Raw genomic sequence first — 27,219 nt, 5'->3', positions numbered from 1 at the left:
CCCTATGTAGAGATGGATTGAACTTTTTCATTCCCGTGAACTACTTCATTCATTCATTTCACTCTTTGCCGTGAAGCGTTCAAATGAAGTAGTTCATTCGTGTAGTACGGAAGCCTGGCGAAGTTGCCCAGTTCGTCGCTCAGGCGCTGCTACGCTCGCTTCGCCTCGCTCGTACAATAAAGCTTCGTAATATTTCACAATTTTACCAACAGATGGCGGAGCTATGCAGTAACGTGCAAGCAACGTTTTAGCTCTTACAGCGTCTGAGTTATCTTAAATAGAGCATGGTCGAAGGGGACAAAGGAAAGATAAACAGAGAAGGTTGTCACATATAAAGAAGGTACTACATTTAATCTTGCTCAACATTTTCTCGTGAAGCGTCCAAAAAAGTCTATCTGCCAAATGAAACATTATTTGTTGTATTCGTGGACTGAAAAATAGGGCTACCAACGAAATGAAGTCCAATTTTATGTTCCTTTTAAAATTTAATCCAAAATAGAATGAGTATGTTTAACACTGTCACAAAGTCTATATACCTACGTTAAGTAATTATTCAGAAGTTTTCCTGTAGATTTTATTTTTGTTGACAATAATAACCCACTAGATTCAAAACGTAAACTGTCACCTGTAGTCATTGGTACGATTTCGGGTAAAATATCTCTTTCAGTGTTATTAACAAACCTTTTATTTTAATGTTGGCTGTGCGTGCTCACACAGATAGCCTCCTCGTTTCTATCTTTAATATTCATTTGTCTTCAAGCGCTGCCAACGGTAGGCTACCCGTAGATGCGAAGTTTAACTGCACAAATAGTCACGGGTAATAATGTCAGCACTGCAGGTAGCAGCTGACGCTGCCTTCTCCTCACCCCTCACCTCCCCCACCCCTCCTAAACCTATCGTTCCCCACAAACACAGCGCGATTCGTCGACAGGCAGCACAGGGAGGACTGAAATGAAGGGAGGAGGAGTGACGTGGGTGAGGGAGAGGGGAAGAGAGTGAGTGAACTAGAAAAAAGTGTGGAATGTGCTATCTGTGAAGAGTTTGAAGTACCAGTTCATTGAAATTGAGTGGTTAGTTCACACTTCACAGTAGTGAAGCGTTCATTTGAACGACTCATTCACGAGCTCCCCATCACTACCCCTATGCCATCCTTACCATAATGGACCCCTGCTCCATCTTTCTGCAATAGTTTGGTAAAGTATGCCTTTCCCTATCCAGAATCAGAGCCCACATCCTGCGGAACCCCCCAACGGCCTAAACATACTATGTCCTTTCTCTGGATCCCACCCTCTTCCTCCTTTCACAATGAGCTTCACCTTTTCAGTATCAGACATTCCCTGGCCAACACAAACCTGGCACTTGTGCATAGCCTGGTTTTGTTTTGTTTGGTTTTAGGGTGCAAAAACAACTGGGGTCATACACACCCAGGTCAAACTATAGAACACGCATAGCTGGTATTGTGTGAATAGCCCAGATGTGAGCAACTACATCTCCAATATGTTTTCATAATGACACATCTATGTAGGCCTGATCCCATTTTGCATTCATTACACTACGTCACATGTCTCGACGAGGATACCATAAATATTTGATGAGGGCAGTTATTTGCTGGGATGTTCTGTATGCTTGTTATCTCACATACCTACCATCACCTAATATTCTGCCAATATGAAGATGCCCGAATCAGGCGAAAACACATCATTGGTAAATAAATAATAAATACATCCCTGCAACCAAGACTGTTTGTTTCTTCATATGAAGAAAGAGACCAGAAACCTGGGCCAATGGCTTCCTTCTTCATCATGACAACATTCCGTGTCCCACATCACTTTTGATTCGCGTGTTTTTTTGCTGGAAAAAGTGTTCCTGTGCAAACATTTGCCTATCAGATTTTGTACCGTGCAACTTCTTGCTCTTCCCAAACATTAAAAACATGCTTAAAGGAAAACATTTTGACACCATTCCTGACATTAAGGGGGCCACGACAGAGCAGCTAAATGTCGATGGTGAAGTGGACCTGCGAATATAAAAAGATGTGGCGAGTATCGTGTAGTTAGCAGTGAAGCAGGAACAGCTTAATGTGCGCGTGCACACACACGTTGGACAATGACTTTCGCCTGTCTGCTGCTCAGTACCATCTCCTCTTAAGTACTGTTATGTTATATAAATAATTATGTATATTCTGCTCTAACTGTCACAAGGAATTAAAAACACTTGATCAATGAAGACTAAGATGAATTACGGATTACAAACAAATTAACTCTTGTTCCTAACAAATTGTAGAGCACCATATGTACACTGTTAAAAGATAAAGTATAGGAAATTAAAAATTGGTTTTCTAACGCATGTGCTGAAAAAGCTACTAAAGCTTAGTATAATAATTGAAATACTGAAACAAAAAACAAATCATCTGGAATGAAACCTTTACTCTGCAATGGAGAATGCACTGTTTTTAAACTTCCTGACATCTACACCTCCATCTACATTCACATCTACAACATTACTCTGCAATTCAAACTTGTGTCTCCATCATTCCATTCTTCAGGAGCATGTGGGAAAAATGAACACTTAAATCTTTCCTTGCGAGTTCCAATTTCTCCTATTGTAGTGTGATGATAACTTTTCCACATTTTCACATTCGGGGAGAAAGGTGGCAATTGAAATTTTGTGAAAAGATCTCACCAAAACCCAAAAAGTGTGCATGTTTTAATGACTAACACCCCAGCTTTGCATATTCTATGCGTGAACATACTCCTCTCTCTCTCAATTATACAAAATGAGCAGCCATTGTTGGAACTTTTTGATGTCTTATGTCAATGCTATCTGGTATGGATCTCCTACCATGTAGTAGTACTCCAGAAAAGGATGATCAAGCACAGTGTCAGCAGTCCTTTAGTAGCTTTGTTGTACCCTCCATGTGATCTCCCAACAAAATGCGGCCTCGGATTCAACTTACCCACAAATTTTCTGTGTGATGGTTCCAATTTAAATTGTTCATCAATTCTAATCCCTAGGTATTTAGACAAATCTAAACATTTAAAACACCCCCATGCATGTGGTCTGTCTGTTGCTGAACATTTCCTTAATCAGCACTCACCTGATTCCAAACCCATGACATCCTTCCCACTCACCTTCATCAACTTTATGTTTAACAACAACTATGGTCCTACTCCAAATCCCATACCAGTTCCCTTGATATTGACCTCATTCTCACCGAGGGTCAGCTACATCCTTCTGTTCACACTGAACCTACTAACAAACTATAGTACTTACATGCCGACAGCTGCCATCCTCTCCACATCAAATGTTCCCTCTCATACAGCCTTGGCATTCATGGCAAACATGTTTGTTCAGATGCAGACCCTCCACAGCAATACTCTACCATTCTCACCTCTGCCTTGATCAAAAGCAATTTTTCCTGAAATCTCCCTACCCTATGGCTATCCCCGCTCTAAGACTTACCCTATGCACCCTCCTACCATCACCTATATCAGCCCTGTAACTGGCGCAACATATGCTATCAAAGGGACAGCCACCAGTGAAACAATGTCGTATACCAGCTGCTAAGCAAACATTGTTTGCCCTTTTACATTAGTGTGACAACCACCAAATTATCAGTTAGAATGAATGGGCATAGGCAGAGTGTGTATACTGGCAAAACACAATATCCTGTTGCAGAGCATGCTCTACATGACAGTCATGACCCCTGTGACTGTTTCATCACTTGTACACTTGAACTCTTCCCTGAGACACCAATTTCTCAAAACTCCATAGGTGAGAAATGGCATTACATGTCCTTGGTTCTGGCTACTCACGTGACCTTAATTTACGGTAATTTCTTCGATCTCTGCGTTTCTTCATGGTTACTATTCTTCTCTGTGTTCCCTCCAGTCTTTTATTTCCTGACCTTCAATTCCCCCTCCACCTCTACCACATACAATACACTTTATCTTTTTGTTCTTAGTAAGTCATACTGATCTCTGTCTTGCATATTACCCATCTTCCACCTTTAAACTCTCACATTTTCAAATCCTGGTGCAGTCCCCAATAATCAGTCTCCTTATCATCCCAACTGGTACATCTCCCCTGACACGGGATTCTGGGATACTTCTCTGAACTCTCTCTCCATGTCCTAAACCTCAACAGTCCTCTTCCTTTTCCTTCAACCCCTCTGCCTGAAGATGTCACTGGCTCCAAAAGCTTGCAAATGTCAATAACTTTTTATGTATGTGCTCTCCTGCTGTTGCTTGGTGATTAGATTTTTTTATTTATCCAATTGCATGTTTTCAAAAAGTGGTTATTTTCATTGATACAAATTTATATCATGTATCATGCAGATGAAATTTAATGGATTTCTTTTATTACTCATGTGGTGGGCCTCATGAGTTTTATTACTCAGGGCCCATTACCACTTTTCGAACCTTGAAGATATCCTGGGTAATTATTTTAATTATTTGGTACTGCGTTTTGATCTTCTGACAAGTCTACCAGATGGCTAACGACAACATTATCTGCAAACAAGCTAAGATGGCTGCTCAGTTCATCTACTAAATGATTTATATTGATTAAGAACAGAAGAGACCATTAACACTTCCTTGGAGAATACCAGGTATCACTTCTGTTTCACTTAATGACTTTCTATCAATTACTGTGAACTGTGTCCTAGCTGACAAGAAATCCCAAATCCAATGGTATAACTTACTCCATGGGCACACAATTTTATTAGAAGCTGCTTGTGAGGAATGGAGTCTAAAGTCAGTTGAAAATCCAGGCATATGGAATTCAAAAGTCGATAGCACTCATTACGTTGTGTGAATAAAGGGCCAGTGGTGTTTCACAAGAATGATATTTTCTGAACACTTGCCATCTATGTTAATAAATCTTTTTCTTTGAGGTAATTCAGAACGTGGTCCCAGGTTTGAGTCTCAACCCCCCCCCCCCCCCCAACACACACACACACACACACACACACACACACACACACACACACACACACACACACACACACACTCACTCAATCTGCTAGGAAGTTTCATAAAACATAATGAGAGTGAAAGCTTCTCAAAATTACTGGAAAATGAGACACTTTACTAAAAAAAGATCTTGCTTAGCACAAAAAAGAAAATCTGGCAACACTTTTTTCCAAGAGAAACTTATTCCATGTCACAAGATTTTCCAAGAGGATTGTCTTCATGCTTATCCCACTGCTCACTGTTTTCTCTAAGCAGCTGGGGCTGTTAAAAAATATGGAAGGAAGGAAGGAAGGACATCTAAAGCTGATGCTTGGAAAACTCAAAAATCCCAACAAACCACCAACCAACACATACTCACTTTGAAAATGTACACTACTACTTACAAGATGGCCATGAATATCTCACCTGAGTATCATCTTCAGTCTGAATATTTCGAGGTTCTTTATCATCTCTTCCTGGTTAGGAACACGAGATACCAAACATTTTGCTGCCTTTATGATAGCAGATATTGCATCATTTTTTGATTCATTCTTTGCTTCTTTCTTCAGTTCATCATCTGTCAGATTATCTAGAATCCCAGGAATCATTTCCTAAAGGAATGTAAAGTAATTAGCTTTCATTAGAACATGCAATTTTTTCATTACTGATATTTTTGGTGAAGGGCTTACTGAATGATGATCTAATTTTGGAACACAAAATGAAGGCTAACATTGCCTTTTTAATTCCATGTTACTACACAGCATATGTTCTGCCACATAATTCTCCAACTTAAAACCTCACTGCCCCTCTATAGCCACAACAATAATTCATGGCATTTGGTTAAAGTTCCACATTCAGAAGATCATTCCGCAAGGAACAAGATGATAGTAAGAATCTGTGACAAAACTAAACAAAGTAAGTAGTCATACACAAAAGACATAAATAGTAGTGTGCTGATAACAGAACTTGTCAAGCACTTTACAAAATTTAGAACAACCTACCAATCACGGTGGTGACGAAAGAAAGCAAATTATTATATAGTTTCTCATTAATCAGGTATTAAATTGATCAATTTTATTTCAACTTGCATGTTAATCAGCTTTGTTTGGCACTATCTAAAACACTTCTATTTACATTTAAGCATTACAAACTATCTGAGCAAACACAATGGAAGTGAGGTATTACTAATATTGCTCATTTCCTCCTCCTCCTCTTTCCTGATATTGTGCTCAAGAAACAACTGTCCAAATGCTTCTTTGTGTGCCATAATTTGACAATCATCACTGTGGTCCTTGCATGACAAACACGAAGATAGAGAAGAGGTGTGGGAGGGATAACAAGTTCTTAGAATTCTTTGTACGGGCTAGCTCACTGAATTTTACAAGTAACTCTTTGCTCTGATCTTACTTGTACTGTCTTCCACTGGAGTTTCATCACAGTTATTGTAATGCTCTCCAGCAGGTCAATCAAACCCATCATAAATCATGTTGCTTGTTCCCAACTGAACATTTCTTAGTCATTCATACTTTGTAGCAATGCAAAAACTGTGTTATAATCTTATGATTTTACAAGTAAATATTTTTCTAAAGAATTCCAGTCTGTGATAACAACTATCAAGAAGGCAAGAGGGAAGAGAACATAAGGCAATCGCCCCCCCACCCCCTTTCTGTCAGCGACATCTTTATTTTTTGCTGTTTCAGTCAATTACGTAACTTTATTGGATTATCTGTGTGGCCAACCATGTTAATTATCAAAACATTTTTGATTAAAAAAGATTAAAAGACCCATTTCTGCTCTGTGTTACTAAATGGACAAGAAAACAACATTGGAACATACCTTTTCAGAGATTTGAGGGATAAAATTATTTTGTTGAGTTAAATAGCTGATACAACCCACATGCAATTCACAGTTATCTGCTTGTTGGAGGATTCATCAAACTACCTTCAGATTACCTCTCTACCGACCTAAAAGCGAGCAGGGAAAAAAATGTACATTTAAACATTTCTGTGTTTCTACAGTGATCATTCTCCTTAGGTAGGCTGGTGCCAACAAAATATTTTCGCATTCAGAGGAGAAGGTAGGTGATTAAGATGTGATGGAAAAAATCTCATTGAAATGAAAAATGCCCTCATTTTAGCGATTACCACCCCAATTTGCATATAATATCCACGATACTCTCTCCCCTATTTCAATATAACACAAAATGACCTGTCCTCTTCTGGTCTTTTTCAGTGTTCTCCATAAACCCTATCTGGTAAGGATCACACACAACTCCAGAAGAGGACAGACACACAGTGTAGGCAGTCTCTTTAGCAGACCTGTTGCACCTTCTACGCATTCTGTGTTTGTGAACAGTTGACTTTGGTTAGAAAACTGACTTTCAGGCAATAAAAGAAATTAAAATATCATTTAACCTGTTCATCCTGAGTAATAAGGAGCAATCTGTAAATATTCAACTTCAAGGAAGATAATTTCTCAGCCAATATCACATCTGTAAAATCTTTAGAATGACCATTCTTGGTAAAGCAGAAAGCTTTAATTACGACAGTCTTTTCGTTGTGCCCATCTGCGACTCAGGATCTCTGCTATATGGTGAGTAGCAACTTACCTTTCAATAGTATTTTTACATTCCATCCTGGATATTCCATTGTTGAATTATAGATATAAATGTACTTCATTTCTTAAGTAGCTGGACATTTGATGTAAGATGCATTCGCATGTCAATCTACCTGGCTAAAGAAGATATAGAGTACACTTATAGCTCTAATTGGACATTTGTTTTAACCCTTACCAAGGGATGTAAACTGTGGAAGTGTATTGTCAATAAATTATACTGAGTAGTTACTACATCTTGTATGTGATGTACAGAGATAGAATTTTGAAATATGACTCAAGCTGCAGTTCTTGTGATACGTTGTCTTTTTTGACTTCTTGTATTAAGACTGTATATTTATATATGCAACTGATAATGACACGAATACACAAGCAACGTCTAGTGGCACTCAGTGTCAACATGTTTTCTAGTAACTTTAGTTGCCCTTCGGTTTAGTGGTGCTCCTGTATCAGTGGTGTACTCTGTGACTTGTAATATGAGGTGGATGCACTTGGTGAACCAAACAGTAAAAACTGGTTTTAACTTCCACATCCTAATGCGTCTAATGTTAATTATATGGCTAATTAAGATATGGAGTACAATTGTAGCTCTAACTGGGCACTCATATTAAACTTTACTGAAATGTGTTTAATAACAACTCACTTTTATATGTTGTATTTGTATGCTATCTATCAGAAGTTAATGTGCACTATTCACAGACCAGATGGTGGTAATTCTGCTTTACAAAAACCAATCACTATAAATAAAGGTTTTACAAATGAGATCTTGGCTGAGAAAATGTCTCCCTTCAAGTTAAAACAATTATCTGCGTCAGAATTTTTATTTTCTTCCACACAATGTTTGAAGTGTAAATTCTTATTCAGGTGGCTCAGTTAATTGCATCATATTTCTGTTTGCCGGATGTAGCCATAATTGTACTTCATTTCACTACAAATAAGGTCTAATTTTGCCATTTGCTATTTTAACTGGGCACTGAAATTATAAATTACAAAAACTGTCAATAGACAAACTCAAACTATTATGTCAGCATATTTATTAATTTTTGCTTTGGTGATTTTGGAGCCATTTTATGATTAAAATCACTCAAAAACAGATAGCAGCAAAAGTTACGGTGCATCACCTAGTATGCTTGAGAAGCTTCAAGTTCATTGCCACTGTCTCAGCTTTGTCACTGAGTGTGTTCCACCCATGTTTTCTGTCAGGAACAAAAATTTCAAGTTCTTCATAGCAATACAGTTTATGAACTGTGGTTAGTTAGTGAAGAACTATTAGATTAGAATCTATGTTGTCAATCTCAAACAATGGAAACTCCTGGTTGGAAAATCAACAATTATGAGACGACAGATTGCTACTCACTGTAAAGACAACACATTGAACTGCCGTAAGGTACAACAAAAAGACTGCTGCACACTATGCTTTTGGCCAAAGCCTTCTTCAGAAAAGAAAGGAAACACAAAAATTCACACGAACAGGTACACCTCATGCACACACAGCCACTACCTCCAGCTGCTCTGGTCAGACAGCAACTACTATGTTGAACAAAAGCAGCAATCAGGAATGGGTCAGAGAAGGGGGAGGGATATAAGAGTAAGAGTGGGGGGAAATACGAGCACTGTCTATGGAGCAAGCAACGACTAGAAGGCAGGAACAAAAGGCTGTTAGGAGCAGCACTGGGAGGCTGTGAGTTGGGGGACTGGGGAGCTTGCGGGAGGAAGGGGGGGAGGGGGAGAAGTGGAAAAGGAGAGGAACACAGAGGGGAAAAGACCGGTGTGTGCGTTGGCAGATAGCAGTGCACAATCAGGGTCAGAGCAGAAAAGCTGCTGGTGGTGGTGGTGGTGGAGAGCAAGATCCAGATGGTCCACATTGTAAACCACCTATTAAAGCCATGCATGTTATGTTTAGCTACATATTGTGCAACAGGGTGGTCCACTTTGCTCGTGGCTGCAGTTTGGCGGTGGCCATTCATTCTGGTAGACAGCTGTTTGGTAGACAGCTGTTTGGTAGTCATACCAATCTAAAAAGCTGTGCAATGATTGCAGCAGAGGTGATACATGACTTGGTTACATTTGTGGAGGGCCTGATCTCTGATGGTGTGGGGTAAGCCTGAGACAGGACTGGGACAGGAACTGCTGCATGGGTGAATTGGGCACACCTTTCACCTGGGTCTTCCAGGTATATGATCCTTGTGGCTAGGGGATGGGACTGGCAGTGGCACAGGGATGGACTAGGATGTTGTGGTGGTCGACTGCAGTGCCTGTCTGTGTAGGCCTTCAGCATAATAGGCAAGGTAGCTGTAGTCATAGCAGACACACTGTTTCTAGATGGCCACACTTTCCACGGATCCCATCCCTCCTTTCAATATGATCTACACTGTTTCAGAGTCCACCACTCACTGACTCTCACAAACCCAGTACTGCAAAAACAAATCTCCAGGGCACAGCCATTGATGCACCAACTCTGCATCCTCTGCAAAATACGGCCACTGTGCAACTCCTGCTACATATGTCACGTCTCTGCAATCAAAATGCTTGCTCTCAATCATCTGGAAGAGCATTCCACACACCACCTCCATAAATTATCTAACCTGTTGACACCCTACTGCTACCTCGGAGCACCACTGTCCAACCTCGATCCCAACCCACAGTGTTCCTCATCGTCAACCCCTCATAACTCTAGAGCCTACCTAACTGACCTTTTCAAGTTGTCACATCTTCCAAAATGCCAACAAATCCAGAGCCGAAACATTTCTGTAACACTAGTGTTAAACAGTCCACCAAAAATCTCAGCCCCACAGAAGTTTGTCCTATTCAAATCTCTAACCTTTAGCCCTGCACCCAAATTTAGCAATGTTGCACTTGTCAAAGCCCCAGCTGCCTCCTCCCATTCCCTGTCATGGAAACACTTCTTTACCACCAATTCCTCCAACAAATCTAATTTGAACACTGAAACCTGCCTCTACCAATTCATACTACCATCCAACTATTATCTCCCCCTCCCCCCAATCCCACTTGACCACACCCTTGTCACTTTCAAGAACACCAACCTTTCAGCACAAAAAAGGACAGCCATACACAGCCTCAAAACAGATCCGGCCCTAATAATCCTACCTGCAGACAAAGGTTTCACCAATGCTGCTACAAATTGCAGATACCACCAGGCGGAAGGCTTCTGCCAATTATCTTACTAATCTCTCTATAAACTATGCCAGAGTGATCCCATCCCAGAAGTTCAATATAACATCCAATTACTGCTTAAAGTCTTAGGTCCTTCTCAGAACCTCTTCCCTGGAACCATTTCCCTCTTCACCCCTATGACACTTTGTACCCCAACCTTCTACATACTCCACAGACCCAACAAACATGGACACCCCACTGCAGCTGGTTATCGTGCCCCCAATGAAAGTATTTCCGTCCTTATTCACCAACACCTCCAATCAACTGTCCCAAATCTAGCCACCCACATCACGGGTACCCACCACTTCCTTCACCAACTCTCCACCATCACCATCCAATTACCTCCTGAATCCCTACCCACTGTTGACACCACTTCCCTATACAACAACATTACCTTTCCCAATATCCTTCAGACTCTAAACCCACTACCTCACTCCTCATACACCTTACTAATTTTATCCTAACACGAAACTAAATCTCCTTTGAAACGAATGTATATAAAAAAAAAAAAAAAAAAAAAAAAAAAATCTGTGACACAGCCTTGAGCATCCACATGGCACTATCCTATGCCAACCAGTCTGTGGACCATTAGAGGAGACCTTCCTAGCCTCCTGAAACACCAAACTCTTAGTCTGTTTTCGGTTCACTGAAGATACCTTCATGATATCAAGACCAATACTCATTCCTTCATAATCTCAACACCTTCTCTCCCCTCCACTTTAGCTGACCGTCCCCAATCCAATATGTCATCTACCTTATGGCTCAATCCACACCTCTGTCCACATTAAATCCATCAATAACTAACAGTAACTTCATTTCAACAGCAATCATCTGTTCCATGCTACAAAGTCCCTCCCTTACAGACCGAGCACCCAAGAATGGCATATCTGCAGCAACTAGAACCCCCTCGCCCAGTACACTGAAGATATCACAAAGACCTTTACAAACAGGTACTATCCCCCAGACCTAGTCTGCAAACAGATTTCCCATGCCATATCTGCCACACAAATCATAAATCCTCCCTCCACCCCCAAGAACCAGCCACAAATGAGCACCCCTTCATCACCCAATAACACCCCAAAGAATACAAACAGAGCCACATCCTGTCCCACTCCTCCTAAAGCAGTGTTCCATCTCACACCAACCTGCGGAACACTTTAGTCCATTCCTAAGTCACTCCACCCCTAAACATTTGCAACAGGGACCATACCCCTGTGGAACACCCAGGTACAAGAAATGCCAAATCAACACACCAAGCACTTCCCATTCCATTCCTTTCCTTTCACAGGACTATTCTAACCCATCTGAGGCTGGACCACCAATGAAAGCAGCCATGCCATATACCAGATCTGGTCCAATCATTGCACAGCTTTTTACATTTGTACGACTACCAACCAACTGTCCACCAGGATTAATGGCCACCACCAAACTGTGGCAAGAACAAAGTGGACCACCCTGTTGCACGAAATGCAGATGAATGGAACTTGCTCGATTTTAATGGCTGCTTCGCAATCAGGGCCATTTGGATCGTGCTCTCCACCACCAGCTTTTCTGAACTACAAAGATAGGAGTTATCCTTACAAAACATTCTCCATTCCAGAAATTATTGTGGCCTTAACCTAAGGGAACCTAGTGTCCTTATGTACTCCACCCAACAGTTTCCACCCTCTCTGTCCTATCACCTCTTCCCAATTCATGTCCCCTCACTCTCATTGTGTACCACTCTCTGCCAATGCACTCACCGGTCTTTTCCCCTCTCTGCTCCTCTCCTTTTCCACCTCCGCCCCCTGACCTCCCCCCTCCCCACAGCCTCCAGATGCTGTCCCTGGAAGCCTTTTCTTGCGTAGTCCCTGCTTGGTCCACCAGACAGTGATCTTCTCTCCTCTCGCCCATACTCTGCTATCCCTCCCCATTCCTGCTAGCTGCTTTCATTCAACAGAAATCTGGAATCTGGCCAGAGCATCCAGAGATGGCGGTGATGTGTGCGAGAGGTGTACCTGCTTGTGTCAATATTTGTGTTTTCCTTTCTTTTCTGAAGAAGGCTTTGACCAAAAGGTTAATGTCTAATAGTAATTTCATTACGCCTGTCTGCAACTCGATGTGTCATTTTTATGGTGAATGGTGATCTATCCTTTCATGATCATGAATGTTGTCAACAGCATGCCCTGTGTTAATATGAATAGCTATGGCAAATTTGTAGTTGTGTTTTATCTAAATGTACTCTGAATTTGGTTTTGAAGCTTCACTTAGCCTGTTTTTTAGTTTTTACTCTCAACAATAAACTTAGGCAGAAATAAACAATGACAAAACTGAGACTGTGGCAAGGAACTTTTTAGAATCTTCTCAAATATTCTACACAATCCGCAGCAACTTTTGCTACTATATATTTTTCAATTACTTAAATCATAAAACAGCTCCCATATCACCAAACCAAAACATTAACATATACATATGCTGAAATATAGGTTTGTAAGTTTTTTCATGTTCCATATTTTAATTTTTTGCATTAAGGATGTTCCTTATGCAAAAAAGTTGCAAAGAGTTAAACACTTGTATGCTTAACGAGACTGGAAGAAATTCCTAGAAGGAATAATACGTAAAATACAGAAAAGGCAGCCACTCGCCTGTAGCTGACTGATATGTGGCACATATAAACACTCTACAGAGAAGAGTATTTACACTAGCTTTTGAGCTCTCATTCTTTCTATGGTAAAAGTACACACAGACACGAGTTAAGATAGATGTGCGTGCTCTCGTGCATGTGACCTTTTACTTAAGAAAGAGCTCAAAAGTTAGTGTAAATACCATTTTCTATTTCATGTTTCATTGTGTCACATGCCAGTCAGCTAATGGTAAGTGACCACCTTTCCTTTATTTTACATACTGCACTTATAAATTCAATATCTGTATCTTTGTTTCCCAATGCAAGCTAGTAGTGAATGCTCTTTCAGGTCCAAGGCACAATATTTCTACATCTGTACAATCTATGGAGTGTTTATGTTGTTTTTTGTTTATATGATACCTAAAGATGAAAACATTTATTTATGCCGACCCTCATGATTCGCTCTGCTGGAACGTACTGTGAGTAGCTTCATTATTTTTCAGAGTATGGTATATCTTGAAGGAAGTTTTCATACACAAGCTCGTAAAAGTGTTTATAAAACTGCTGGCACAAGAAGGTATATGTGCAAGAATCTGGGGGAGACTTGAGAATGCGTGAAACACGAATATTGATGGTACAGAGCAACAGAGAAAGATTCAGTGGGAAAATAGGGACTTCTGATGAACAAACAACCCGGAAATTATATCTGGGGCAGTTACAGCAAGCCCTACAGAATTGCATGGAAAGAGTGGAATGCACACATGCATGTTGCTCTTGGCTGGAGTGTTAACAAGTGCTATTTGTAACTGAGTTGTATTGAAAATGAACTCAAAACAGACAACTGGCTACCTCCAGCAAACAAAAATGTAATTTAATCCACTAAACCACCTGAAGATGGTGTAAGCCCTCAAAATGCATTCTGCGAGAAAGTAAAAAGACTGACACAGAAATGTTTTAACTTACCTTTTATAGCTACAGTATATTTTCTTATTTAGATCCCATTAAATTACTACCTGAATTTAAGGCAAAGTTCTTTGGTTGCTGCTGACTACTTCCTCTTGCTAGATTAGGACATTTTCTCCTAAACTGTGCAGTGCAAACTGCTCCCAAACACTATGTAAGGCTAAGTTTTGTTAATTGTAACTAAATCACTAACCTGTTAACTTTACAATTTTTTTTCACAAAACAGCACACCCAAACGCTGTTACATCAACCATATCTTTCTTAACCACAGTGTTTTTCAAGAGACCAACATTAGTAATGATGAAAACCTGAAGGAAGTACAGTCTACTTTCCCAGTTGACTGGAACTGCATCGAGCTCTAGACTTCATTTCATACACTTAACACTAACATTACACGACCACAAAGCTAAGATTCCTAACAACTAGCAGATTTTATTTTATTTTTTTTTAAAGAAAATGCAATAGTACACAAAAATATTGGCATAAACATGCTTTGCAGTTTTTTTATACAATCAATAATTTAATACTGTCTTAGCAGTTCAATATTAAAACCTCATACTTACTACTATTGGCATAAGATATTTTGTGATTGTATGGACAGTCAGAAATTCATAACAGAGCCCAAATGGTCGAATTAATGCATATATAACAGTTACAGTTAGGTTCTTTCCACTCTGGAACCTCTCCAAAAGGATCTGGAAACCACCTAAGTTGCCAAACCTGAAATTGAGAAGTATGTAAAGAACTGTTCATGTTTAAAATATTCACACAATATTCACAATTGTATGGAAATACACATAAGGAAGTGGTGGTTGGGGATCAGAAATAAGAAACATCACAGAAGATAGCCCATTTTTGTTATATAAAAGTTGTAAATTGAAGAGGTATTCCCAATGACAACCTCATACACTAACTATTCTGTAAACTGAATAAGGGAATACACAGAAAGATAAGATTGCACCATAAAGAAGACACATTAAGTTGTAGACAGGTATGATTAAAAGGCACTTACACATTAGCTTTCGGCCAAGGCCTTCATCAGAAAAAGTGAAGCGCGCGCGTGCACACACACACACACACACACACACACACACACACACACACACACACACACACACACAAAAACCATTACCTCTGGCATCTCGGACCACACAAAGTCAGGTCGAGCTGTCACATACCGTGTGTGTGTGTGTGTGTGTGTGTGTGTGTGTGTGTGTGTGTGTGTGTGTGTGTTCCTTTTTCTGATGAAGGGGCTGTGGTCAAAAGCTAGTGTGTCTTAAAGGCACCTAACTTGATATGTCATCTTTACGGTAAGTCACAATCGATCTTTTCCTTATGTTTCTGATACTCCGCCCTGGAGTTTCCATTGTAAGAGTCATAGAAGGAATACAAATGACTCTGTAAAGAATCATATGATTAAAATCATGTTCAAGTAGACTTGGTAACTGTCAAAGCAGTCCACAACAAAATGCCTGTATCACATACAATTGGGGTGCTGTCCCCTTAATAGGCACATGGGCCACATCTTAGCTTTAAAACAGTCTGTCGTAGCTAAAATCACTATGTTCACATAGTATGAGTGTTCTTTCATACATTTTGCCTACTGAGTGGAAACAAATAGCAATTATTATTGTTTTTGGGAGGACACTGTTTTATATAGTCTCTCGGCCTTCTGCTTCCTATTCGCATTACTAGAATGAATTATATAGATGCTTTAATTCCTTAAATGCTTTATGAAATGTTAGCAGCTAAAAATATACAGCAGCTTCTACGTTTCTCTTGTCGTCATCCTCCATGCACTGCCACCTTGCATAATAGTCTTCAATTATACGCATTCATGATGCTCCTGCATATTTTCTGACACTATGATCCACCTTCCATTAGGTCATTCTCTTCATCTTTCTTTATCTCTTAGAATGTACTAATGTACTAATGTACTTCCCTGACAGTCATCATCCATTTGTCTGGTTATAAGTCCTGGCCATATCCATTTATCATCATAGACAAATTTAAAATCTATTCTGTCTGGTTCCGCTCCCCTTTCCTCCCTCCCAATTCATATCCGATAATCTAAATATATCTCATTTTATATTATTTAATTTTTTTTTTTTTTCAAATTCACAAACCTATTTTCACACACTATTGGCCATGCGCACTTTAGGAAGAACCTTTAATTTGACTCCGGGCTGTTAGTCCATTGATACTTATCCATTCACTGTGTCTCACGTCTCTCATGATTAATGGCGCTGATTGCCTTTTCTTTTCCTACAGAATGTGGGCCTTACACTTTTCATGAAGGCATTTCTGAAAATTCTGGAAACGCTTTATTTGATCACCTCCACAGCAACTACCAACCCTCGTTATTTTAGCTTATTCTCGTGACTGCACTTCACAGTAAGTTCAGTAAGATTCCACCCCAGCCCTTGTCACCACGTTTGTTGAATATTTCTGTGATATTCTCACTCCAACTAAACAAATGTGCGATAGAGAAGATTCAAAGAATGACTGCATGCTTTATCTATTTCTCTAAATCATACTGGTGGGGGTCCCAGATCAATGAACAACACCCCAGAATTTATTCAACAAGTGTTCAGTAAGTGAACTTGTTTGAGGATGAACTACACTTTCTTAGGATACTACCATGAATCTCAGTCTGACATTTACTTAAATAGACCAATGCCACGATTCCAACTTAAATCATCCCACACATATACATGGAGGTACTTAATAGTTGTGGCCAATTGTGGTAACTGAGTGTCAGTCATCTAATAAAACACTTTCAGCTCATCCCACCTATTTACATGTCGCATTACTTCATTTATATTGACTGTTAGGTTAGTCACTGCACCATGGAGGACAAATGTTGCATACCATGAAACAATCTCATGTTAATTATAGCCATATGTTTAAATTCATTATAAAATAAATGCATGAACATGATATATTTTTGAAAGCAGCTAGCTATACCTGTTAATAAGATCAACAAGCCATCCTCGACATGCCCGAGAATCCGGAGGTGGACGGGCAAATAATTCCTCCTCTGGAATGTTAGAGCCTGGAGGCACAGTTTCTGACTGTCGAGAACTGTTAAAGGCGTGAAACCTGTAAACAAGTTGAGGAGATACAATATTAATGACATGGAAACTTGAGTATTGGACACACAAATTACAAATATTCATTGAATGTGATTAGACAGATAAAAACTATACTCACCTACCAGGTGAACACAAATATAATGGTATTTAAGTCTGCTAGCTTTCAGAGCCAGTGGCTCTTTCTTCTGGCAGAAGGGCGAGCGGGAAGGGGAAGGGGAAGGGGAAGGGGAAGGGCGAGCGGGAAGGGGAAGGGGAAGGGGAAGGGCGAGCGGGAAGGGGAAGGGGAAGGGCGAGCGGGAAGGGGAAGGGGAAGGGCGAGCGGGAAGGGGAAGGGGAAGGGGAAGGGGAAGGGCGAGCGGGAAGGGGAAGGGGAAGGGCGAGCGGGAAGGGGAAGGGGAAGGGCGAGCGGGAAGGGGAAGGGGAAGGGGAAGGGGAAGGGCGAGCGGGAAGGGGAAGGGGAAGGGCGAGCGGGAAGGGGAAGGGCGAGCGGGAAGGGGAAGGGCGAGCGGGAAGGGGAAGGGCGAGCGGGAAGGGGAAGGGCGAGCGGGAAGGGGAAGGGCGAGCGGGAAGGGGAAGGGCGAGCGGGAAGGGGAAGGGCGAGCGGGAAGGGGAAGGGCGAGCGGGAAGGGGAAGGGCGAGCGGGAAGGGGAAGGACGAGGTTTACGAAAAGGGTAGTTCGGAAAAGCTGCTTTTCGTAGTTCGGAAAAGCTGCTTTTCGTAGTTCGGAAAAGCTGCTTTTCGTAGTTCGGAAAAGCTGCTTTTCGTAGTTCGGAAAAGCTGCTTTTCGTAGTTCGGAAAAGCTGCTTTTCGTAGTTCGGAAAAGCTGCTTTTCGTAGTTCGGAAAAGCTGCTTTTCGTAGTTCGGAAAAGCTGCTTTTCGTAGTTCGGAAAAGCTGCTTTTCGTAGTTCGGAAAAGCTGCTTTTCGTAGTTCGGAAAAGCTGCTTTTCGTAGTTCGGAAAAGCTGCTTTTCGTAGTTCGGAAAAGCTGCTTTTCGTAGTTCGGAAAAGCTGCTTTTCGTAGTTCGGAAAAGCTGCTTTTCGTAGTTCGGAAAAGCTGCTTTTCGTAGTTCGGAAAAGCTGCCCAGAGCCCCGAGTCAGGCAAGACTCGCTGAACGGGATGAGAAGGAAAGACTTATTGTTGGCTACTGTACTGGATGAGATCTGAAAATCAGAGAGCTTGAGGTTGGAAGATAGATATTACTAACAAAACACTGTGCACACATTAATAAGAGTGGAAATCTAAGTGTAATGTATGTGATAGAGAGGAGGGTGGACGGGTAATACACATTGCAGAAATTGAAAGTTTTAGAAAGCTAAAAGGGAGTGAAGAACTGCTGCAACCAAAGAAATTAAATTAAATTAAGGCCAGATGGCTGGGGAGAACCAAGGACATATTGTAGCACCAGTTCTCACCTACAAAGTTACGAGAAACTGACGTCTGGAGGAAGAATCCAGATGGCACATGTGATGAAACAAGCACAGATGTTGTGACTGTCATGTTTTAGAGCATACTCTGCAACAGGATAGTGTGTGTTGGCATTATACACTCTTATGTCTACTCTTATTCATCCTAAGTGATAACTGTAAAAGGCCGAACAGTATTTACATAATAGCTGGTATACGAAGTGACATTTCATTTCACAGGTGGCTCTCCCTTTAATTGTATGTTTTACCAGTTACAGGGATGATACAGGTGGTCGTAGGAAGGTGCATAGAGCAAGTGTTACAGCAGGGACAGCCACACGGGTAGGAGCCATAGGGTCTGACAAGTATAGTGTTGAGATCGGAAGGGGGTGATGAAAAACTATTCTACCGTATCTTCATTTGCCGTCGGCGTTGTCTTTGTTACCGTGAGACACCGTTATACCAAGAGGAAAGGCGTGTCGATCTTAGAGCATGAGATATGATAACCTTAAGCCATTGACAACACACAACGGTCACGGTAGCACCTGATTCCAGAATAGCAGCAGTAGTTAAGATCTACGAACTATCCCCTGTTGATCAGGTCCCCAAAACTTAACTCGTAACGAGATCCCTTCAAAGCAAATTGTCATAACGATCGTCTATAAAGGCTTCGTACAACGAGAAGAAATGTTACGGTTGATGGAATAATAACAGATACGACCAAACTGTCTTGTCTCTTCCGCTTTATTTAATATAACTTCGTTCACAGTTTCATTTCGCATTCACCACTCATTCACCGAAACCCTTTGATGAACAGTTTTGGTTGCTTAACACCAACAGTCAATAATAATGATACAGCTTTTCTCCTTTTTATAAATTGAAGCCCGCTCTCCGTGATATAATAAGAAAAAAAACTGTCAATACCGCGTCCCTCGTGAGATGCGAATAGACTTATCCCGGAATTGACCACCCTGTAGGTGTACTCAATTTAATGACCACACTTCGCTGTCCGCTATTTCGCGTAACTGAATGTCCATTTGTTAGTCTGATTATACACTGTAGCTATTTAAAATTCGCCCCTATATTTTTCACAATGCACAATTAGCACTTCATTACTCGTTTTTTTTTTTTCCTAAGAGTAAACGGAAAAAAAGACGCCGTATCATGGGCGTAGTCGACATAAAGCAAAACACCTTAATATGCCCAATTTCACCTCTTCTTATAGGATCGGCTATCTTACTCATTAATTTACTACACATTGTTTCCAATAACACTAAACAGGTATCGCCGTTATATTTTAATTGTATTCAAAAGCATGTTACTACTATTATGACCAACCAAATCGTCACAAATCGCGCGGCGTGCGTTTTTAATGATAACTTTACGCTATTCAATTTCCGTTACAGCTATCTTGACTCGTAATGTTACACTATTCTGGGTGTGGTGGGCAAAATCTCAGACAGAATGAGCCTCCTCATTTCATTGCATGATTTTCGGAAGTCATATCCTCATCAAAGCAGCTGATTAATACATTCAAGACCAGGTTAATATTGGATGGCACAGGAAATCTGCTTTTGGACTAGGCTTGTGGGTAATTACAGCCAGTGAAGGCTGAGGTGAGAATGGTGGTGGTTAATTGTAGAGAGTCTGCATCTGAACAAATACGTTTGCTGTGAATGCCAAGGCTGTATGGGAGAGAACATCTGACATGGAAAAGATGACAACGGTTGAAATTTAATTACTGTTGTTTGTTAGTAGGTTTAATGTAAACAGAAGTGTGTAGATGCCCTTTGGTAAGGAGGAGATCATTTCCAAGGAAAGTGGCATAGGATTCTTAAGAAGACCATGTGAAAGTCAATTGGGAGAATGGGTTTAGAGATTCGAAGAATTTTAACAGGTCAGCCTCACCATGAGTCCATATGGTAAAGATGTCATCAATGTATCTAAACCAAACCAGAGTCTGAAGGCTTATGGACCCCAGGAAAGCCCCCTCCAAGCAACCCATGAAAAAGTTGGCGTACGAAGGAGCCATCTGGCACTCCACGGCTGTGCCCCTGATCTCTTTGTATGTCAACCCCTCAAAGGTAAAGCAGTTGTTGGTAACTATAATATTGACTGAGGTGAACAATCCTGTAACCACTCCAATTGCAAACCTGACATTGAACCCTGGCTTGAAGAGTTCCGACCACGATCTCAACTTTATCACCACCACTACCTCAAAATCATCACATACAAGTCTTCTGAAAATTCATCCTCTCCAGCACTGCTTCACAATCCTTATACACATCCCTACAACAAAACTGTAATCTGTCCTTTGCAGAATTCCAAGCACTTTATTCCCAAAAAAATGACGATTCCATCATTATCTTCCCAGCCCACAAAAAAATGTACTACTGTGGTACCTGACTGACAGGAGTATGAAAGTGAAAGTATACACCAGCTCTCTGACACCTCTACGTACTGCATATGCCATAAAGGTCCCATCCCTGATTCAAATTGACCTGCAGTCTCTCTCTAAAACCTCAGGCCTCTCACAAGGACTAATACCTGACTCCACAAAACTTTTTACCCCATCCAATCCACACACCCATACCTTTTACTTTCTTCCTAAGAACCACAAACCCCAGGCCATCCCATAGCTGCTGGTTTCAAACCACCCATCGAACATATGTCTGCTTTGGTTGATCATCAGCTATAAAATGTAGTACAAAGACTTCTCTTTTATATTAATGACACCAAAAACTTCCTAAACCGGCTGAATTGTGCACCTGCCGAACTCCCACCAATCATCAAATCATCTTGCTCATCACCAACAATGCCACCTCCCTCTATGCCAACACCCCCCTTCCCCCCAACGTACATGATCCATGCCACCTCCATCTCTGTCAACACCCCCACATACATGATCAGTCCGCTGCTAAACCTTTCCTCAGTCAGCACCCACCTGATTCCAAGCTTAACATACCCATCCTCCTCACTTTAATCAATTTTGTAGTTACAAACAACTACTTTACCTTTGACAGGCAGACATACAAACAGATAGGGGGCACAGCCATGGGAACCCAGATGGCTCCTTCCTACATCAAACTTTTCGTGAGTCACTTGGAGCAGGCTTCCCTGGGATCCATAAACCTTCAGTCTCTGGTTTGGTTTATATACATTACCGACATCTTTGCCATATGGACTCATGGTGAGGATGACCTGTTAAAATTCTGAAATCTCTAAATACATCATCTCAGCTAAATTTCACACTGTCCTATTCCAAATCTCAAGCCACTTTTCCTTGCTGTTGCTTTCATACTCACCGAAGATCGGACTGACACTTCTGTTCAAATTAAACCTACTAACAAGCAATTTTTCTTATCTTTCAACAGTTGCCACTTTTTGCATGTCAAACGTTCCCTCCCATACTGCCTTGCCAGTCATGTATTATCCTGGTTTTGAATGTATTAATCATCTACTTCAACAAGACTATGACTTCCTAAAATCATGCCCTGAAATGAGGTCCATTCTGGCCAACATTTTGCCCACCCACACCCAGATTAGCTTTTCACTGTCATGACGATCTCTGCAATATGCTTGTCAGACCCTATGCTGCTTCTGCACCATCTCCCTCCCCTACGGCTCCTACCCCTGTGATCATCCCCACTAAAATACTTGTCCTATGCACCCTCCTACCACCATCTGTATTAGCCCTGTAACTGGCAAAACACATAATATCAAAGGGAGAGCCACCAGAGAATTGACATGTCATATACCAGCAATTACGTAAAAACTGTTCCACCTTTTACATCAGCATGACTACCACCAGCCATTAATTAGGATGAATGGGCATAGGCAGGGGGTGTATAATGGCACCACACAATATCTTGTTGCAGAGCATGCTCTAAAACATGGCCGTCACGACCTCTGTGCCTGTTTCATCATTTGTGCCATCTGAATTCTTCCTCCAGACACCAGTTTCCCAGAACTTTGCAGTTGGGAACTGACACTACAACACATCCTTGATTTTCACAACCCACCTTAATTTACTTTAATTTCTTCGATCTCAGCATTTCTTCACAGCAACTATTCCTTTCTTCACTCCCTTTCAGTTTTCTATATCTTTCATTTTCTGACCTGTCTACCCCCCCCCCCCCCCCTTCACCTCCACTATCATGTACAATGCACTTTGCTTCCCTCTCTTAGTAACTTGTGCATGATGTTTTGTTAGTAATATCTGTCTTACATATTATCCTATCTTCACACTTTAAGCTCTCAGTTTTTCAAATTTCATCCAGTGCAGCCCCCAATAGTCAGTCTTTCCTTCTCATACCATCCGGAGGTGAGACTCCCCTGATCCATGTTCTCGGTGAATTTTTTCAAACTATATATATTTTCCTAAACCTCATCAGTCTTCCTTCACTGCTCTTGCCTTCCCTTCACGCCTCTGCCAGGAAGAGCCACTGGCTCCGAAAGCTTGCGAACTTAAAATACTTTATCTGTGTGTTTTCCTGCTGCTGCTGCGCGAGTAGATTTTTTATCTATGCAATTAAATTTTATTTGCAAGAACAGATGATTTTTGTTGATAAATATTCATTGAAGACATCTCTGTAAAATTATTACAAAAATGCATAATATTCTTCTCTAAGAGACATTCAATAAAATACTAAGGGTCATAATGTTCAAATAAAGCCCAGTTAATTTACAGCATTGGCAATTTTTTGCCACACACACACACACACACACACACACACACACACACGGGCAGCTGAAGTAACTAAATTCCTTACAAAGACTACCACTTTTTTCTCTGTTGTTCTGTTTCTGCCTTTAAATGTGGTGTTCTGCACACCACCGAAAATACTGTGGGATATGTTGGTGAAATTGATAAAAGTGACAATTTCTGCTTTATTCATGACTCCTTACACTATGATAGGGCATCTTTGGGTGCCAATATGATTTTAATCTTTTGTTGTTCCACTCAGAAATAGTGTGCAAAAAGGCTGTCAATGATCAAGAATCTACCAAAAAAGCCACTGGAAGTCACCTCCCTCACAAATGAATCACATTTTCTCAGGATTCTTTTGGTCAATCTCTGTCAGGCATCAATATCTCCAACTACTAGTTTCCTGTGAACATTTAGGGACCTCAGTAACTGTAGTCACTGTTTCATGTGACCTATTACCAATTGTTTACTCAAATAATAATGGGTCACAAATAACACACACTCCATTAAATATGAAAGAAGTACTCCAAGTGAGCTTTACAGCAGATTAGTCTCATGTCTGACTGATGTTATGTTAGACGAACAGCATAGCAAACAAGCAGCAAATGGCAGAATGCTGTGCACTGTGGCACTATGCAAAACTATTCTGAGATTACACTTGACATGTCATAGAGTGACAAGTCAAACATTTCATGAACAAATTTTTATTACGCTGATAAAGGAAGTGTGTAACCTTGAATAAACACACCTGCATGAAACTGGGCTTAGAGTAAAACTCTCGCAACCCAATAATAGTGGGACACACTACTCACACGAAAAACTGCGCATATTATCATGAGGCACATAAATGATCTGTTCAAAGTCTACGGTAGAACCTTTTATAACAGGAACTGACCTGATAATGTTACACAGCTCTCCAGCCTTTAAAGTGCATGTGTGGGATTTCAATGAAGCAGTCAAAGCGAAGTGGAACAGAACAAAACGTACAGCTGACTGAATGCATTTTTTCACTTCCATCATTTCTGTATTCAAGTTGTTCGATATCAAATGCCACACTAACTACATTTCCGAACAATGTTATTTGTATGTCAGTGTCATAATCTCCCTTTGTGAAGCACATTCAGCCATTGGTATGTACTGGGTTTACCCAATTATAAGACAAGATTTTTTCCCAAATTTGTCATTCGAAAAATACATGGTCATCTTATATTCAGAGATTAAGCTACTGCTACTGAAATTAATATTTTTATATTGTTTATATAGTACATAGAGGCCGTTTTACATTTACAGATTTTGCTTTGGCTACTGAGGTCACATGCAGATTTATTTTGAAGAATTCGGAAGGGCAGAACTGGGCAAACAGCCTCAAGATTTCCCAATACATCATAGCGCTCCACACAGTTATCAACGTTGGTCAAACAATCAAGCAACATTTAACTCGCACAGCCCTAGTGCAAAGGATATGCAGTAAACAATGAACTAGAAACTACAACAATCTACTGCTCTGCTTAAAATTTGACAATTTTCTGAAAAACATGAGAAAGTAGCACTAAATTCTATCAGCTTACATACTCTTGTCATATTTGACCAGGTCTGAAACAAAAGTTCTCATACATGTATGGATACCGTGTACAAACATTAATGCTGCCTTTTAAGAATGTACAAACATTAATGCTGCTTTTTAAGTAAATGTAACATTCAAAATCGTAAATGTGTCCTCCATAAAACTTACTCAGTTCTGAACCCAGATCAATATTTTACTTGATTGTGAGAGACTGCAATGATTAATTAAATAGGCTGCAAGTGATAAATTCGACCACGGTTCATGTATTAGAACACCAGCTAAAAACGTTACTAGTTTTTAATCAACTCAGATAAAACAAGAAGGAAAATTAATCCAGAATGAAATGTCTAACAAATGAAATAAATCATTAAATTGACTAACTGTTGCCATGAGAATAAATTACAGCGTCAAGACCCATCGAGGAGATCGTACAAACAGAAGTCACCAGATTGCACGCCAAGTGAAAGTTCGAGAATTTGACCGAGTCATGACTGCAATCATTTATTTATGTATTAGTCGTCGTTACACATGACTTGGATCCTAGAAGATACTGCAGTCCATGTTTCACAGTTGCTCAAGAACAGCACTACAGAAGGGTTGGAGAGGGAAACAGTGATACAAGCTGGGCTGAGAATTATGAATGCAAGGAACAGAGTAGCAAGTGGGCAGCAAATTACGTCATGTTGCCAATTGTGGGAGCCTAAGCCAGGTACTTCAGCTTTTTAGAAAGATCTACTACATTTAAACTGTGGTCTGCCTGAATCCATTTGTAGTTGGAATTGAACTGACTTTAAAATTGGACAAATACTCAACAATAGTATTCATTTCATCAGGAGACATGCTAGTGGCATGCTTGTGTGTTTTGTGCTGCAATGTTGTCGATGCTCGTGATGTATAATGGGAACAAAAGGGGTTGTGTCTGCTATTGGTTCTATGCAGCCAACAAGAGAACTGCAGGCAGACAGTACGCTTGGAAGCAAGAGACACAATAATATTCTCGTGTCAGTTCAAAGCAAAATCCGATACATATTCAAATAAAACCGCTGTGTTCTCAGGTTCCACAGTAACCACAGCCTCAGAAATCTCAACGTATTCAGAAGAAACAATCGAATGATAGTAACAATGAAGATATAAATTTCAAGTTGTACTATTAGGATGATGATTAAAAATAGTGATACCACATATGACAGGGTTAGTAAGTGAAAATGTACAAAAGGAAATAGTGCAGAAATTAATGTAAACCATTTCTTTTCATTTATATTGTTTCTCCTTGTATTAATAAAATACAATCAATAAATGGCATACATTTAGAATAGGTTTAATGTTAACTGTTTAGGCAGATACTTTATGTTAGTACAGCAGCTTGTAATTTTCATTAGTCAGAATATGTTAAAAAAAAGTTTTTTCCAGAAGCTCCTCTAGGGGGTTGTCTCATAATCGGGTAAATACGTTCTTCAGTGCAGAAAGTTGACTGTACAGCACAGATCAAAGTCTGATGATGAAAATGATGATTGTGTACAGAGTGAAGACCAATGAAAATGAGAACTGTGTAACTTTACTTGTGATATGCAGCGTGTTGCAACTTTACCTCAACATTCAGACAAGGTTCATGAGATTAATTTGCCTCACAATATAAATGTACACTCTTTACGCTGTAATTTGCAACTGAACACAGCTGAAGAGACTCTTAGTGTAACTATACTATTTGCACAACTATATTTGTTAGCACCGCACAACATGCCACTGTCAAATGGCACTAGCAGATAACAGCTGCATTGTGCATGTGAACCACTGTGGGCAATTTATGTTATAAGCATACTTCTGTGTGGTTCTATGTATGTGGAAGTCACGCACTTCCTTGTGAGCACTGTGCTCCCCATGTCTCTTCTCAGTGACAAGACGATCCGACTGAACAACAGGGTGACAGCTTTTGGACAGTGAGCTGCTTCATTCGCTAATCAGTTTACTGATTTGTGTGGGCTGCACAGTGTCCTGGTACCTAGCCAAATTCTAGAAATTCCCCAATTTTGTACCAGGAGTAGGGTGTTATGAATGTTATGAAACATTTCCTTTGGTGGGTCATTTGTCAAATCACTGAGTGCAGTAACAAAATTGGAGTTAAGGAAATTCTTCCTTCCATCAGCC

General features: G+C 40.5%; 1 protein-coding gene across 1 annotated transcript in view; it reads right to left on the bottom strand.

Annotated features, from left to right (window-relative positions):
* LOC126163053 (probable ubiquitin carboxyl-terminal hydrolase FAF-X) overlaps positions 1-27,219 on the bottom strand; it is a 331,505-nt gene that overhangs the window by 259,278 nt on the left and 45,008 nt on the right. The window contains exons 5-7 of the mRNA XM_049919945.1: positions 17,272-17,406; positions 14,868-15,024; positions 5,379-5,563 (exon numbers count right to left, since the gene is read on the bottom strand). Of these exons, the coding sequence (XP_049775902.1) occupies positions 5,379-5,563; positions 14,868-15,024; positions 17,272-17,406 (477 nt within the window). The remainder of the gene's footprint in view (positions 1-5,378; positions 5,564-14,867; positions 15,025-17,271; positions 17,407-27,219) is intronic.

The sequence above is a fragment of the Schistocerca cancellata genome, chromosome 2 (assembly GCF_023864275.1).
Source record: "Schistocerca cancellata isolate TAMUIC-IGC-003103 chromosome 2, iqSchCanc2.1, whole genome shotgun sequence".
In the NCBI taxonomy this organism is placed as follows: domain Eukaryota; kingdom Metazoa; phylum Arthropoda; class Insecta; order Orthoptera; family Acrididae; genus Schistocerca; species Schistocerca cancellata.
This window is presented reverse-complemented; position numbering and strand designations above follow the sequence as displayed.